The 17,548-nt window shown below is 42.1% G+C and overlaps 1 protein-coding gene across 1 annotated transcript in view; it reads right to left on the reverse strand.

Moving 5' to 3' along the window:
- The window catches only part of MAP3K15 (mitogen-activated protein kinase kinase kinase 15), a 150,480-nt gene that overhangs the window by 64,285 nt on the left and 68,647 nt on the right, over positions 1 to 17,548 (reverse strand). Inside the window, exon 7 of the mRNA XM_021080807.1 lies at positions 4,145 to 4,315. Within this exon, the coding sequence (XP_020936466.1) occupies positions 4,145 to 4,315 (171 nt within the window). The remainder of the gene's footprint in view (positions 1 to 4,144; positions 4,316 to 17,548) is intronic.

The raw sequence follows: 17,548 nt of genomic DNA on the forward strand, positions 1-17,548 counted from the left end.
AAGTTCCTGGGCAAGGGATCAAACCTGAGTCATAGCACTGACGACAAGGAATCCTTAACCCACTGCACCACCAGGGAATTCCAGCAAATACCATTCCCCAAAGGTAAACCATGCCATATTTAATTCTCTTACTTATTGTTTTTTCTACACATAAAATGTTTTTCTCTTCCATGAGCAAGTATAAATACCATGATCAAAGAAAAAAGGATTTAACAAATTAATGGCACAAAAGTGTCTTTTTATAAACCAGGAGTGATCACTTGTGTGACAACAAGAGGATTAAACACCAACAAAACATTAATCATGGAAGGTAGAATTTATCAGTTAAATCTGATCATGAATCAAAGTATCAGGTAAAATCTGACTTTGAACTGTGGGGCATTAATTACAAGTATTCTCAGATAGACCAGAGTACATCAAGAAAGTCCTTCCGGAGTTCCCGTCGTGGCGCAGTGGTTAACGAATCCGACTGGGAACCATGAGGTTGCGGGTTAGGTCCCTGCCCTTGCTCAGTGGGTTGCTGTGGTGTAGGTTGCAGACGCAGCTTGGATCCCGCGTTGCTGTGGCTCTGGCATAGGCCGGAGACTGCAGCTCCAATTAGACCCCTAGCCTGGGAGCCTCCATGTGCTGCGGGAGCGGCCCTAGAAATAGCAAAAAGACAAAAAAACCAAAAAAACAAAAAAAACAAAGTCCTTCCAACCCAGTCAATGAAATTCCAATACATTTGAAACCTTTCCTCTATCCCACCCCTCGGGGTATGTTTTGGGGATTTTTTTTTTTCCTTATATAGCAGCACCTGCAGCATATGGAAGCTCCCAGGCTAGGGGTCAAATCAGAGCTGCAACTAGCAGCCTACGCCACAGCCACAGCAACGTGGGATCTGAGCCTCGTCTTCAATCTACTCCGCGGCTCACGGCAACACTGGATTCCTAACCCACTGAACAAGGCCAGGGATTGAACCCATATCCTCATGGATACTAGTCGGGTTCTTAACCCACTGAGCCACAATTCGAACTCCTCTTTTGGGGATTTTAAATTCCATATACTGCATTTGATTTTTTTTTAAATTTTCTTTTTACTATGAAAAGTTACTTGGGGAGAAGGTGATTTCTTTCTTTCTTTCTTTTTTTTTTTTGGAGGGCTGCACCCATGGCATATAGAGGTTCCCAAGCTAGGGGTCGAATCAGAGCTGTAGCTGCTGGCCTAAACCACAGCCACAGCAATGTGGGATCCAAGCTGCATCTGTGACCTATACCACAGCTCACGGCCAATGCTGGATCCTTAACCCACTGAGCAAGGCCAGGGATTGAACCTGTGTCCTCAAGGATGCTAGTGAGATTCGTTTGCGCTGAGCCACAAAGGGGATTCCAAGAGGGTGATTTCTCTATGCCTCTTATCCATAAATGTAATAGGCCCAGCTTGGTGACGGACAAGATTTGAACTTAGAGTTGGGATTGTAGTCCCAGATTTGTGTCTGATCAGGCCTACCATGACCTTGGACCAGCCCCTACATCCCTGAGCCGCACACCCCACATTTATATCTAAAAGCCAGATGAGGAGTTCCCGTCATGGCTCAGTGGTTAACAAATCTGACTAGGAACCATGAGGTTGCAGGTTCGATCCCTGACCTTGCTCACTGGGTTAAGGATCCAGCATTGCCATGAGCTGTGGTGTAGGTCGAAGACACGGCTCGGATCTGGCGTTGCTGTGGCTGCAGTGTAGGCTGGTAGCTGTAGCTTTGATTTGACCCCTAGCCCGAGAACCTCCATATGCCATGAGTGCGGCCCTAAAAAAGACCAAAAAAAAAAAAAAAGTTTAAAAAATGGCCTTGACTGGGGGCGGTGATAGGAAAAGACTGGCAGAGAGTGAGGGAAGACTCACAAGAAGGCTGCATTGGGAACTGACTGTATGGGGAGATAAGTGAATGACGGTTATCAAACAATAACCTAAAGCATATGCGTAGAAGGCTAAAGAAAGATAGTGGGGAAAAAAAAAAAAAGACCACAGAAGCCATCCTTTGTGGAGAAAAACTGACTTCAGCCTTAGACATGTTGAGTCTTTTTTTTTTTTTTTTTGGCCTTTTAGGGCTGCACCTGTGGCATATGGAGGTTCCCAGCCTAGGGGTCCAACTGGAGCTACACCACTATATCACAGCCACAGCAACGCCAGATCTGAGCCACGTCTGCAACCTATACCACAGCTCATGGCAATGCCGGATCCTTGACCCACTGAGCGAGGCCAAGGATCAAACCTGCAACCTCGTGGTTCCTAGTCAGATTCACTTCTGCTGCACCACGATGGGAACTCCATGTTGAGTCTTAAATACCAGCACCACCATGAGGTAGAACAGGTGGCCAAAGAGAAGGGTGAGGTGGAGCCAAAGCCTAGGACAGAGGTTAGGCTGGAGATCAGCTCAAGGTTCTAAGGTGTGGGAGTGAGTGGGATCATGAGGCATAAGCTGGACGGAGAGAAGAGGGTGGAGGATAAAGTCCAACATGTATGGAAGGCAAACAAAGAGGAGGGGGGAGAGGGGGAAAGAAAACAGAATTAAGTCAGACTGGAACAGTGACACCAAGAGCTCTTGTGACGCAAACAGATGATGTAGGCTGTTGTCTCTACCTTCAGAATTATGTCCCGGTTCTGACATCTCATCATTTTCATCACTACCACCCTGGTTCAAGCCACCATCAGCTCTTCTTTGAATTTCTGCAGGAGTCTCCTAACTGTTCCCTGCTTCTGCCCTTGCCCACGTGATAGATCATTTAGTAGCCACAAATTCCTCCCATCCTACTAAGCACATGCCTTTGTCATGTCGCCCACCCACAGGTGGCACGTATTTCTCCACCCCTTTGAATCTGGGCTGGTCATGTGATTTGTTTTGATCAAGAACATGTGGCAGAACTGATCTTGTGTGAGTTCCTGAGCCTTAAGAAGCTTTTTGGCTTCCACCTCCACTCTCTTAGAATGCCACACACCATGTAAGAGAGCTGGTCTACCAGTATCAGAACCACATATTAGAGAATGGAGGCTCCCCAGCAACAGCCAGCACCAGCTGTCAAATGTGTGTGAGGCCATCTTGGACCTTCCAGTCCTGCTGACTCTCCAGCTGACTGCAACTTGAGGAATGAGCTCAGAACTTAAGGAGTGGAATCAGCAGAGGAACTGCATGGGCAAACTACAGAATCATGAGAAACCATGAATCATTGTTTTAAGCCACTCAGTTTTGGAGATGCTTGTTATGAAGCAAATGATAGCTGATACATCCCCTAAAATGTATTCTTTGCATAAAAGTGAGAGTACTCTGGTTAAAATGCAGGTCAGATCTTGTCACTCCTCTGCTCAGATCACTCTAGCACTGTTTCATCTCACTGAGAGTAAAAGGGTCTTCTTCCTTCCCATTTCCTGCCACTCTCCTCCTTGCTCCTGTGTCACCAGCCTTGAGCATGTTCGGCATGCTTCCTCCTCAGCATCTTTGCCCTCATTGTCCCCTCCTCTTGGAACACAGTTATCTGCAAGGCTCATTCCCTCACCACCTTTATATCTTTATTCACCTTCACTGACCACTCTATATAAAACTGCAGACACCTCCTCCCAACCCTCCTTTCTCTCTTCCCTGATTAACTTTTCCCCAAAGCCCTCACCATCAGCTGACATTCTATATATTTTATGGTATTTGCCTGACTTTCCTTACCAGCAGTGCAAGGCTGGATGAGGGCATGGATTCACATTTGCTGTGTCTTTATCCCCACCCTCTAAAAACTTTCTGGCATAGAGTAAACTCTCGGTAAATATTTGTTGGATAAATGAATGAATGAGGAATGAGCAGCTCACTGACAACATAATGCCGTGATGGTGGTGGAACAAGGTTCTGGAATGAGTAGCTGGGAAGGAGTGTGCTGGGCCTCCTTGCCTCTATAAATGCATGAACTTGTGGGAAGAATGTCACCAGCAGAAAACCCTATTTCTATTGGTTGCCTTCTGGAAAAAGGAATCTGGAAATTCCCAAACCACATTTATGGCATTTTTTTTTTCATTGCCAGCAAACAGGCACACACACACATAGGGAACAGACCTAGATCCATAGCCTTTGCAATTCTATTCTTTGCAGAGAGGCACATGCTACTGACTAGAGCTGAGGGTTTACCACTCAATGGCGCTGTCTCGGCTGGCATCATCTTTGCAGTCTGAATCCAAGAAGATGTCCTTGTAGATCCTCCCACACAGGCAGAACATGTCGGGGGCCGGGTGGTCACAGCTCTGCAAGACCTGGAGCATGACCTGCAGAGCCTTCTCACGATCGCCTGTGGTGTTCCTCCTGAAGGAGTCACAGGATAAGACAAACGTCTGAATCAAGAGGCGGGAATAGAGACAGATGCATTCATTCTGTGAAGGGCTGGTGCAAGGATGCTGTGTTTTAGCAGGAAAAAAAAATCTATATTTTATTTTTCATATTCAAATGAAACAATGGCTTAAGTTTCATACCAGTAAGTGTCACTCAGTCACACTCAGTCCTACCTGATCCTTTCTCTTTAAATTACACCTAGATTGGGGATGAAAACATATGTAGATCGATGTATTTGGCAAGACAGCAAAAACCAATATGGCAGCCTCCTGTGGCTGGATGGAGAGTAAGGAATTCAGACGCTAAGCATGAGTCATGAGGATGAGAGAGTTTGGCAAAAGGTTCTTTTGGAAAAGTGGGAGGATCCCCAAATTCAGAAAGCCAAGATGAATTTATTTTTAGTTTTGCTTTTTAGGGTTGCACCCCACGGCATATGGAGGTTCCCAGGCTAGGTGTCTAATCAGAGCTGTAGCCACCGGCCTACATCACAGCCACAGTGACACGGGGTCTGAGCAGAGTCTGCGACCTACACCACAGCTCACGGCAACGCGGGATCCTTAACCCACGGACCGAGGCCAGGGATCAAACCCACAACCTCATGGTTCCTTGTCAGATTCGTCTCCACTGTGCCATGACGGGAACTCCGCCAAGATGAATTTAGAAATGGATCCTGAGGAAGAAAGGCTGGGGGAAAAATGTAATTGTAATGTATACATGTAAGGATAACCTGACCCCCTTGCTGTACAGTGGGGAAAAAAAAAATAGAAATGGATCCTGACATTTCTTGACCTCAAATGCCTTGCCATCTTCCAACAGGTAAGGACTCTAGTAATCTCTGCTATACCCACGGGAAAAGGAAATTATTTCGCTATTCATAAATCACAGTCTTCTCTACCATTAGATTATTTGGTTAAGTTTTCATTTTATGCACAGGAAATGGATTCCTTAGACAGTTGTTAAAATAATTTTTTGCCACAGAATAACTTGAGGTTGTGGATGTGAAATATTCAAAGTGTTCCTGTCAAGGTTTGGAAGCACATATCCATCAGGAGTGAAGACCAATTAAATCAACTATAGCTAATGATACTCACATTCACTTTATAAAATATTCAACATTATTAAAAAAAAATCAAACAACTTCTATGTAATACTGCTATGGGGCGATCTCTAGAATTACTGTTACGTCAAGAAAGCAAGGCGTTTAATATTGTGCAGAGAATGCTACCTTTTTATTAAGAAAAGAGGAGAGTGTGAATAAACATATATATATATATATATATCTGCTTTCATTTCTTCAAAATAGAAGGATAAAATAAAAGGTAACAAAAGTGGCTACTGACAGAGGGAAAAAAATATGATGAAAGGGACATGGAAAGATACAGGTTGTACTTCTTGGAATGTGACTTTGAAACTACCTAAGATTTTTACATAATTATAAGAGAAAATGAAATAATTTCTAAAATGTTCCTAAGCACACTGTTTGCCAATGAACATACCATTTGAATTTTGGGCTGGGGCAAAACCAAACAAATGAACCAACACACCTGATTGATGTCTTACCCACAAAAGAGAGAAATTAATATATTGCACTGTTTAAAACACAGCAATTTGTGTTTTCCTGAGGATATAGCTTCAGGAAAAAATATAAATGCAAATACATTTTTAGTAGTTTCCAACAAGCATACTGGCAGTGGAAATACTGGTACTGCTATCTTGAAATGAGTATATGGAGTTCCTGTCGTGGTGCAGCGGAAACAAATCTGACTAGGAACCATGAGATTGCAGGTTCGATTCCTGGCCTCGCTCGGTGGGTTAAGGATCCGGCATTGCTGTGAGCTGTGGTGTAGGTTGCAGACACGGCTCAGATCTGGCATTGCTGTGGCGTAGGTCGGCAGCAACAGCTCCAATTCACCCCCTAGCCTGGGAACCTCCATATGCCACAGGTGGGGCCCAAAAAGACCAAAAATAAATAAATAAATAACAGAAAATAGTATATACTTACAGTATAGAATACAATAAACAATGACATTACTTTAGTATCATTATGGAGCAGATTTTTCAGCCTAAGAAATACAAATATAAAATCAAAGTTAAACAAAAATCCTATGGTCCCAAATTTGAATGGGAACATCAGAATGAATCCATGATGTGGTTTTGCAAGCTCTGTCTACCAAAAAGGTCCTCAGCAATGATCAACTCGGTTGGAATAAGAACCTCCAAGCACTGATTGGGGTCTGTAAATATCCTCTCTCACTAAAGAAACCAGGACTCCTTGAAGGAATAGTGGATTCCATATATGCCTAAGATGATCCTGGAACATTTTAACACATACACAAAAGCAAAGAAGCGACGAAGCTCCCATCAGAAAGACTCAGGAACCAACTTGAATTAGTTTTTTGGCCAAAAAGGGGACAATCTGAGCATTCAGAACAATAACTACAAAGGACTGAAAGATATCTACTATCAAATGATGAGTGCATAATGCTCTTATAAACCCTCACTGGTCACTTTTGGAGGATGCTAATAAACCAAGTCACTGTTCTTGAAAACTGATCAAGGAAAAAATAAGGATACAGCTTTCTTTTCCCACACAAAGTGTACACCAGGGTCATCAAGTCATTGATGAGGGAACATTTCTCTTTATAAAGTATTTGTGCTAATAATGCAGGAATTAATTATAAAATTCAAACATCACTATTTTAAAACCTGGAATGAAATAACAGATCTAGGCAATGTTTATCAAAGGCCACGAGCATCACAACAAGAGAAAAACTGATAAAGTATACAATCAACGATTACGTATTCTTTAAAAAAAAAAAATCAATCCAGAATCTGACATTAGCCTCCAGATCTAACTCCCGATTTATGGCGGTGTGGGGTGGGGGAAGGGACATACTCAATTATACCGCAGAGATGCAATCAACAAATCCAGAAATCTGGAAACTCTACAAGACAAATGCTTCATCAACAAATAAATAATAAGGAAAAGAATACATAAGAGAAGAGTAAACCTATATGCCAAATAATATAATAATCAAATGCAATGTGTAGACTTGGTCTGGGTCATGTCGGACAAACCCACCAAAAAGAAGGAGAGAGAGAGAGAGAGACAGACAGACACACATACAATTTGGAAAATTTAAATATTGATATTAAGGAATTGTTCATTTTTAGGTATGGTAATATAATCGTGATTATGCTTTATAAAAGTGTCCTTAACCTTTAAAGACACATACTGAGCTCTGTAGTTGAAATGGCACATCTTTGCTTCATAACAAACCCAGTGTTGGGCCAGGGTGACTGCGTGGGAGTGAACGGGAGACAGAACTGGCTTATGATGATAATTACTGACATGGATAAAGGATGTAAATGGAGGTTCATTATATTGTTCCCCACTTCTTTTTTTTTTCCTGATTTTTAGGGCCGCATCCTGGGAGGTTCCCAAGCCAGGGGTTGACTTGGAGGTACAGCTGCCGGCCTACACCACAGCTCATGGCAACACCGGATCCTTAACCCACTGAGCGAGGCCAGGGATGGAACCGGCAACCTCATGGCTCCTAGTTGGATTTGTTTCTGCTGCACCATGACGGGAACTCCCCCACTTTTGTGTAATAAAAAAAAAAGGAAAATCTACTCACCCCGACTCAAACAACTCCACTTTTAGAATCTATAATAGAGAAGTACTTATTATAATACAAAATATATAAGAAGTTTTGAACAAATGTTTCTTATGGCATTGTTCATAATAGCGAAAAACTGCTGATGATCCAAATATCTATTAACAGAAGAGTGATAAAATGTGTTTTGTCAAAAACCAGACGATGGACTACAATATCATGTAACCCTTGGAAAGGGGCAAATCCATATGTAATTATACAGAATGACCCTAACACAGGAAAAAAAAAAAAAAAAGCATGATCCCATTTTTGCAGCAAACACCATGTACATGAATGTTTATATGCAGAGGGCGACGTCTGGAAGGATACACGCTGTTCAAAAAAATCATTGCTGCGATTTGTACAAGGTGTTCTTGTGCATGTGTTACTAATAACTATTCTAATCAAGTAATAAAGAGATTATTCTTTTTAATTTCTTGGCAATTTTACAACAGATTCTTTTATGCTTTCTTTCCCGAGGACTTGTACCTCAAAAGACTGTTACATCATCCAAGAAGACAGATTAGTACCTAAAAGAGCCTTTCTCAACTGGGGTTCTGCTAGAGAATTAAGCCCTAGAGAAAATTATTTGATTATCGGGGTGACTATTTTCTCCATTTTCCTAAGGTGGGTACATAGCTAGTCCCACTAAGGATGTCCTAGAGAGTTCATTCAATTGATACAATGAATGCCTTGGGGCATTAGAGCTTAATTCTCTTGAGGAACCAACCCGGGCTGAGAGGGGCTAATCTAGACACTTGGTGTTCTTCTGGAAGCCAGCGATAATTAAGCCTCTATTTCAACTCAGACTTTTTCTATTTTCTACCTTGGTCTTTTTCTAATACGCTGGATTTTCCTCTCTTTGTCCATAGAATCCAATTTTATCTACAAAGCAGATCTCTTGATGAACAGCCCACCATGATAATCTTTAATTTTTAAGAGCCAACAGATACCAACTCCACTCAAACTTACTAAAGCATTTAAATAATTTCTAGAGTCTGTGGCGAGAAAGTGAAAACGATTAAAACTTTAATGAGGTACAAAATTTCTACACGTGTTATGAGCCAACTTTTGAGGTGTGAAATATTCAGGATTCTGCAAAGAATGTACTTAACTCTTTTACATGCTTAATTATTGATATGAGTTCAGCATTGTTTGGTGGGTTTTCTTTAGACCAATTTCATCAAGATTTCCCTTGGATTTTTTCATTAACTTGAAACTTTCCCTCTTACTCAAAACAAAAGGTCTTTTGAGGATAAACAAAACAAAAAAAATCAAATGTGTAAGAACTGAAAAGTAAAGGGATTTTCAGCTTAAAAGCTACTTTAAGACAGGTGCTAAATAGCTAATCCCTTTAGTGGTTATTAATCAGTTTTCCGATCTGCTTATCATTTTGAGATTCCCAAGTATCTAAGAACAAACCTATAGATAAACACTCCTGTGTTTAATCAGTCCAGCCACGTTTGTTTCCGACAAAAAGGCCAGTTCACAATTTTAAGTGAGGAAGTTAATTAAGACAGTGGGGTCTCAACCTAGGCAGCATATTAGAATTACCTGGGGAGCTTTAAAAACCTTGGTGACAGGTTGCACTTCAGACCAATTAAATCAGTCTTGAGATGGGATCCAGGCATCAGCGTTTCTTATTCTGGACATTCTAGTCTAGTAGGTCGGCTGAACCATCACTGCTAAATCCACTGATCAACTCTCAGTCCTTGTCTCATCTGACCTACCAGCAGCACTCTCTCCTGCCTGGACCACCTTCATGCTGCTTGCAGGATGTCACAGTTTCTTGACTTTTCTTTTACTGCAGTCTCATCTTCTGGTTCCTATTCATCTCCCTGATCCTTTACACTGGAGTGTCCCTAGCCACAACCCTTGGACTTTTCCTCTTCATCAGTATCTATACCAGATCCTTTGGTGACATCATCCAGTGTCATGATCTTCTCTTTTCTTTTCCTTTACCTCCCTCCCTCCCTTCCTTTCTGCACCCTTGGCATATGGAAGTTCCCAGGCTAGGGGTCAAAGCAGAGCTGCAGCTGCAGGCCTACGCCACAGCCACAGCAATGTGGGATCTGAGCCATGTCTGTGACCTACACCACAGCTCACGGCAATGAGGGATCCTTAACCCACTGAGCGGGGCCAGGAATCGAACCCACATCCTCGTGGATACTAGTTGGGTTTGTAACCTGCTGAGCCACAATGGGAACTCCCCAGTGTCATGATTTTTTTCAAAGTATCTATAGTCTTATGAGCCATACATTTCTATCTCCAGCCCAGAGCTCTCCCCTAAACTCCAGACTTAGTATTTCCAACTGCCTTCTCGGCATCTCACCTGCATACCTAATACCTCAAATTTAACCCGTCTAATGAAACTCTTGATCATCCCATCAAACCTGTTCTCACAATCTTTTTCATCTTACTTAATAATAGCCAGCCCATTCTTCCTATTATTCATGCCAAAAACTTTGGAGTCATTCCTCTAACACTCTTTAGTCAATCAACAGATTCTGTTGGCTTTTATTTCAAACCATATCCAAAACTGCCCTACTCCTCCTGACTTCCACAGTGACCACCCTGGTCCAAGTCACCATCATTTTCTACTTTGATCCTCGGCCCTCTACAGTCTATTTTCCACACAGCAGTCAAAGTGATCCTGCTAAGCTCTAAGTCAGATCATGTCACTCAACTACTCAAAACTCTCCATACAAATCCTATGATCGGATAAGAGGTTCACATCCAAAATAAAGCAACGCATACAACTCAAAGCAAAAAAACAAAAATATGATGAAAAAACTGGCAGAAGATCCAATAAACATTTTTCCAAAGAAGGCTATGAGATGCTCAACATACACAATCATCAGGGAAATGCAAAAACAGTGAGATATCTCCTCACACCTGTTAGAATGGCTATCATCAAGAAGACAAGAGTTAGCAAGTATTAGTGAGGATATGGAGAAAAAGGAACTCCTGTGCAGCATGATACACAGATACAGCATGATAACTATGGTTCACAATACCATATTTACTTAAAAACTGCTGCGAGTTGGTGGGAATGCACATTGGTAGAGCCATTATGGAAAACAGTATGGAGATTCCTCAAAAAATTAAAAATTGAACTACTCTATGATCCAGCAATTCCACTTTTGGGAATTTACACAAAGAATGCAAACATAATAACTCCAAAAGATATGTGACCCACATGTTCACTGAAGCATAATTTACAAGAGCCAAGATATGGAAGCAACCTAATTGTCCATCAGTAGATGAATGGACAAAGAAGATGTGAAAGAATGCACACACACACACACACGTATTTATATATTTATACACACACAATGGACTATTATTCAGCTATAAAAAGAAAGGAATCTTGCCATTTGCAACGACATGAATGGACCTTGAAGGCATTATGCTAAGTGAAATAAGAGAGAAAGACAAATACTGTATAATCTTACTCATATGTGGAATCTAAAACCAAAACCAAAAACACAGATATAGAGAATGGATTGGTGGTTGTAAGAGGCAGGGGTGGGTAGGAGATGGGCAAAATGGGCAAAGAGGGTCAAAAGTACACATTTCCAGTTATAAGTAAGTCTTGGAGATGTAAGGTACAGCATGATAACTATGGTTCACGATACCATATTTACTTAAAAACTGCTGCGAGAATTAGAAGTTCTCATCACAAGAAAAAAATGTTAACCATGTGCGGTGATGGATGTTAACTAGAGTTACTGTGGTGATCATTTCAATATATACAAATACACATAAATACATATACACATGTAAACAGTATATTCACATATTGAATCGGTATATTGTGCACTTAAACTCATATAATGTTATATGTCAATTACATCTCAAAAAAAACCAAACAAAACCTCTCCAGTGGCTCCTATCTCAGAACAAGCATCAGTTCTCTTATGATGTCCTACAAGGTTCTATAAGTTCCCAGTTATTTCTCCAACCTCATCTCTTACCATCTACCCACCCCCATCACCCCCCAACTCTGCTCCACTGCTCAAAACTCCCTGCTGTTTCATATGGTCATCCTTCTACCTGAAGTGTTCTTCCCCCATATGTTTACATGGTAGGTCCCCTCATCTCTCTTTCATCTTTTTTCCCAAGTTACTCTCTTCTAAGTGAGGTCTTCTCCGAGCACTCAATTTCTAATTGCAACCTCCCTTTCCCACTGGCCCTATCATCCTAAACTGTGTTAATAACTTCACTTGTTTCGTCTCTCCCCATTTGAGAGTGTGAGCTCCTAGATGGAGGGATCTTATTGTCTGGTCTGTTTACTGCTGTGCCCCAGTGCTTAGAACTGAATCCGGCACATTATAGGTGCTCAAAAAATGTTTGTCCAATGAGTGACGAAGTAAACAGGACTAAATGTACTGACATGGAAAGATCTCCAAGCATTGATTGCTAAGTGAACAAAGAAAATAACACAACATCTCCTGTATGGCCTTGCATTTAAAAAAACTCTGTAGTATGATCCAGTTTAATAGTATGGAAATGCATACAAAATTGTCTTAAAGGATATACAACAAAGTGATAAGAGAAGGTACTTTGGGAATATGAGTGGGATTAGATACTAGAATTATGAGAGACAGAAAGTTCCCATGTGGTGCAGTGTGTTAAGGATCCCACACTGCCACAGCTGTGGTACAGGTTGCCACTGCAGCACGGGTTCGATCTCTGGCTTGAGAACTTAATTTTTTTCACAAGAACATATAAATATACTCATGTTATTTATGCAATAAAATGGACATAGTACAAACAGAATATTGGGCTGGGAATCACACAGAGCTAGAGTCTGATTATTTTCAGCCTGCTAACCTCCCATTTGAATTTGGAGCAAGTTCCCTGTCCTTTCTGGGCCTCAGTTCTTCACCTGAGAAGCAGGTTTCACTTTATGTTTGAGCTCATCTCACAAGGTTACTGTGAGCTACAGGTCTGCCAAAGCATTGATTTATCACTAGCCATCCTGTCTGTCTGTCCATCTTTTCTATACTGTGTGTCTGTGAGAGAAAGTGCATAGGGTTGAAGACAGATAAGCGTTCCAAAAAAAAAAAAAAATTTCTTCTAAGCCAACTCTGAGAATTAACAAGCAGAAGTTCTCATGAGACCAGTATTCTTTTTAAAACAAACTTTCTCTTAGGTTGCCTATCAAAAATCTTTTAGGAGACTCCTGCTTCCAACTAGGACATAGAAGAGTGTCAAAGGCTTTTAACTCCTGTGGTAACAATAAAACCTCTGACAATATAAAAATTACACTGAATAGAAGGAAGAACTTTCTTGATTAAATGAATTGCAGAGAAAAATGAACCTTTCAGAGGTGAGCAGAGAGGCATGATAGCTTCCATTGTTGGGTGCCTGGTCTAGGTACCAATAAGTGGGAGCGAGAGCCTTTGAGAGAGAGATTTCATATGGACAAGGAGAAAATCAGCCAAGCTCTGAAGAGAATTATGGGCTGATGGCATCGAACGGGATCTGGAAGGGTCCCCAAGCAAACACACATCACTCAGTGTAACAACTCTCTTGCCTCACACACAGCCCCTGAATTATGCAAGGAAAGCCACGGTGCAGGCCAGGCTGAAAAGTGAGATACCATAGGCATTATCTCCGCTCTCAGATTCCGGGGCCCCGTAAAAATTGAATCCAAAGATAGCGGACCCAGGAACCCCAAACCTTTTCTGCTCAAATACTGACAGGACCAAAAAGGCAGCAGAGGGGCAAAAGGCTGGGGTCTGGGCTAACCACAAATGAAATCTAAGTAAAAGGAGGGTGCCTTCCCAACCCAGCTACCCTTTAGTAGAAATATGAAAAAAAAATCGGTCATACATACTCACTGCCAGACCTAAGAAAGGGTTCAAATATTCAGAATAATACAAAAAGCAAACTGAAATTATGTTTTACTCTCCATTGTTCTTTTAGATAAAAACAGCCAGAATACAATACAATTATGAGATATGCACATAAGGAAGAAAACGGCCCGTAATCATTGTCTAAGTAGAAGCAGATCCAGACATGACTACTGCTGAATTTAGCAGATAAGAACTTTAAAACAACTATTATACACATAGTTTCTATAAATATAATATATATGTATGTGTGAAGTGAGAAGGTCTTTTGTAAGAGAAATGGAAACTCAGAAAACAAATGAACAGAAGCCCTAGAACTGAAAAATTCAAAATATAAAAAAAAAACCATTGATGGGCATAACACCATACTTGAACACTACAAAGCAAAGGATCAGTGAATTGAAATACAGGTCAATTGAAATTATCCAAATGGGGCTGGAAGGTGGTGGAAAGTGGCTAAGGAAGGGCAAAAGATAACTCTGGGGGAGAAAGGTCTGTATCTTGATTGAAGTGGTAGTTACATGGGTGTATTTATTTGGCCAAAGTCTTACAATTGTGCACTTCAAATGGGTGCCCTTTATCGTATGCAAGTTATACCTTAATTATACCTCAATAAAGCTGATTTTAAGAAAACATAAAGGAGTTTTTGCTACAGTACGATGGGACCGGCTCTGTGTCTGGAGTGCTGGGATGCAGGTTCAATCCCCAGCCCAGCGCAGTGGGTTAAAGATCCAGCACTGCCACAGCTGTGCCTTAGGTCCTAACTGTGGCTCAAAACTCCATATGCCGTGGGGCAGCCAAAAAAGAAAAAAAAAAAACACAGAAACTGAGTAGTGTTTCTGAAAGCTGTATCCTGCAGGCCGATCTCGGGTGTGTCTGTCCTCAAAGACATGCCTCTTTCCCCTGCTCTGTTCTGCATCACAGGGGGGCTGCCTTCCCAGGCTGCTGCCCAGGCTCCCAAGTCAGCTGATTCCCAGCAAAGAGCAGCCAGTGGGAGGCGCTGGTGGACGAATAACCGGAGGAGGGAAAGAAGGAAGAAGCCGGAATACTCTTTTCCCTCTTTTTGTGCTGTGTGTGGTGGTTTTAGCAACCCGCTGACTCTCTTCTTGAGACCTAGCTCCCACCAGGCTGGCTAGCAACAGATCCAAGCGATCCGAGCCCCCAGGTTCTCATAACATCACCTCCTTCCTGCGTCCCTCCAGCCAAGGAAGTGATGGTAGCTGCTTCCTGCAGAAGCTAATTTCTGAGCTGTCTCAGTTCCCTGTTTGCTTTTACGGACCTTTCATCACCTGTGTAACCAGTTTCTTGTATTAAATGTCCTCTTTTTCAAATACTTAAGAGTGGTTTCTGTTTCCTGATTGGATATGGACAGATATACACCTGCCACAAGAAATCGGGTGCCCTACTCTGGACAGATGCCTCATAGTTACATAAGGAAAAGGGACAGCAACCTTTGTTTTAGTGTGACCAATGCCCAGAGCCAGAGCAACATCCAAACCAGAATGGTTGCTTTTCCTGCTCAGGGCAGAACCACCATCAAATCATCCCAGGCTTATTCTCTTCATCCCAACCTTTCTCAGTCTCCTGGGGCCACCAAACAGTATCTGTGAAGACTGGGCTCTAAGGTGGGCTGGCAGGCCCTAATGTGAAGCTGGGAATCCCTCAGGCTGGCCTTCCCATCCTCCCAAAGTCAAGAGTTGCTGAAGAGTGTTTCTTCCCAATTCTTGGTTCTGCCATCCGATGTGCTCCCAGGGATCGCCACACAGACGGATCTAGTTCAACTCTATTCTTTATACGCAAGTTGTAGCAGAGACTAGACTGTGTTCACTAAACTCCATCTCTTTTCTCCCCTGACCACCCCATCAGACCCTATTTTCCAATTTCCTTTGCAGTAAGGTTGGGCCACGAGACTGGACTGTGGCCAAGGAAATGTGCCAAGAAGTAACAAACATCACTTTCTGACCAGACTCATACACATCGCCCCCGTACAGCTAAAAAGTAGAAACCACCCAAATGTCCATTAACTGATGAATGAATAAATAAAATGTGGTCTATCCGTACAATGGAATATTCGTCAGCCATAAAAAGGAATGAACTCCTGATACATGCTACAGCGTGGATGAACCCTGAAGACATTTTGCTAAGTGAACGAAGCCAGATACAAAAGATCACATAGTATAGGATTTCACTTACATGAAGTGTCGAGAATAGGCAAATCCATAGAGACGGAAAATAAATGAGTGGTTTGCTAGGAGTGAGGTGGGGTAAGAGGGAGTAACTGCTAATGGATTGAAAAAAAACAGATTATGGTTGTTTAGGGCTGGGGAGAGAGGTTGGCGGAAAAGAGGGAAAAGAGGTCGGGGGAGAGGCGACTGGTAATAGGTGCAGGATTTTGAGGGTGGGGAGGATGAAAACGTTCGAACATTGGTTACTGTGATGGCCACACAACTCAGAGGATATATTAAAAACCACTGCCTTGTACAATTTAAATGGGTGAATTGCATGGTAGGTGAAGTCTCTCTCCATCCAGCTGTTACAAAACACACAAAACATCCCTGGCAATTCACCAAGGTCTCTCTTGTTATCTGTCTGAAAGGAGATCTGAAGAACAAAGAGAGGGCAGAGCCCGAAGATGTAAAGAGACTGGATTTTTAAAGGGTCATCTAGAGAAGAGGCTGCTTAACCCCATTGGAATGCTGCTGCTTAAGTGAAAATAAACTTCCATGGTGTGAAGTCACTGAAATCACGACACCACTTGTTGTAGCAGTTAGCCTGCCCCGACTGATACACAATTCAACAACACTAAGAAGGCAAGGGTTTCCTCTTGGTGAGAAAGATCAACTCCCCTTTGAGTCCGTATCAAATCTCGTGTGACAAACGCCCAGGATCCCACACTAGAAAGGCTTCCATCACCCCTGACCCTGACCTAGCCTATGCAGCTCTACACTTCTCTAAACTCCCTGCTTTGGGCCGTGCCTTACTTCGGTGGTTATCTATGAATGGTGGTTTTACCAGTAACTGTGTATGTGTGTGAGGTTTTTTGTTTGTTTTATGGCCAAACCCACAGCAAGTTCCTGGGCTAGGGATGGAATCGGAGTCACACACCTGGGACAATGAGGGATCCTTTAACACACTGTGCGGGGGGCCGGGGATTGAACCTGCACCTCTGCAGTGATCCAAGCTACTGCAGTCAGATCCTTAACCCACTGTGCCACAGCGGGAACTCCAGCAATTGTGTTTTTATATTTATCGTTATATACTGAATATATACTGAATATATATAACTTAGTTGTCTTTGCTTTTATGCATATAAATAAAGACATTTGCTTTCTACTGTAAAATCCTTGATCGTAGCATCTAGATACTCATTATATGGATCTCTTCTAACTGTATGCCACAGGTCTGATCATTTTAGTCATTTACTCATTAGTCCATTCAACAAATACTTATTGAGCACCTACTATGTGGAATAGGACAGACAATGGCTCTTGCTCCCCTCAGGCTTACCGTCTGGAGGGGGATGATAAAGAGTAGGGTTATAAGGGAAAAGAGCAAGTGCTATAAGGATGAATAAGCATCACTCTGAGATTTGGCATTCTTTGCAGTATCAACCTCTCTCAGAATGGGATATTTACCTACTTATTTTTATTTTTTGGGGGGGGGTCTTTTTTTTTTTAGGGCCACACCTG

The sequence above is a fragment of the Sus scrofa genome, chromosome X (assembly GCF_000003025.6).
Source record: "Sus scrofa isolate TJ Tabasco breed Duroc chromosome X, Sscrofa11.1, whole genome shotgun sequence".
In the NCBI taxonomy this organism is placed as follows: domain Eukaryota; kingdom Metazoa; phylum Chordata; class Mammalia; order Artiodactyla; family Suidae; genus Sus; species Sus scrofa.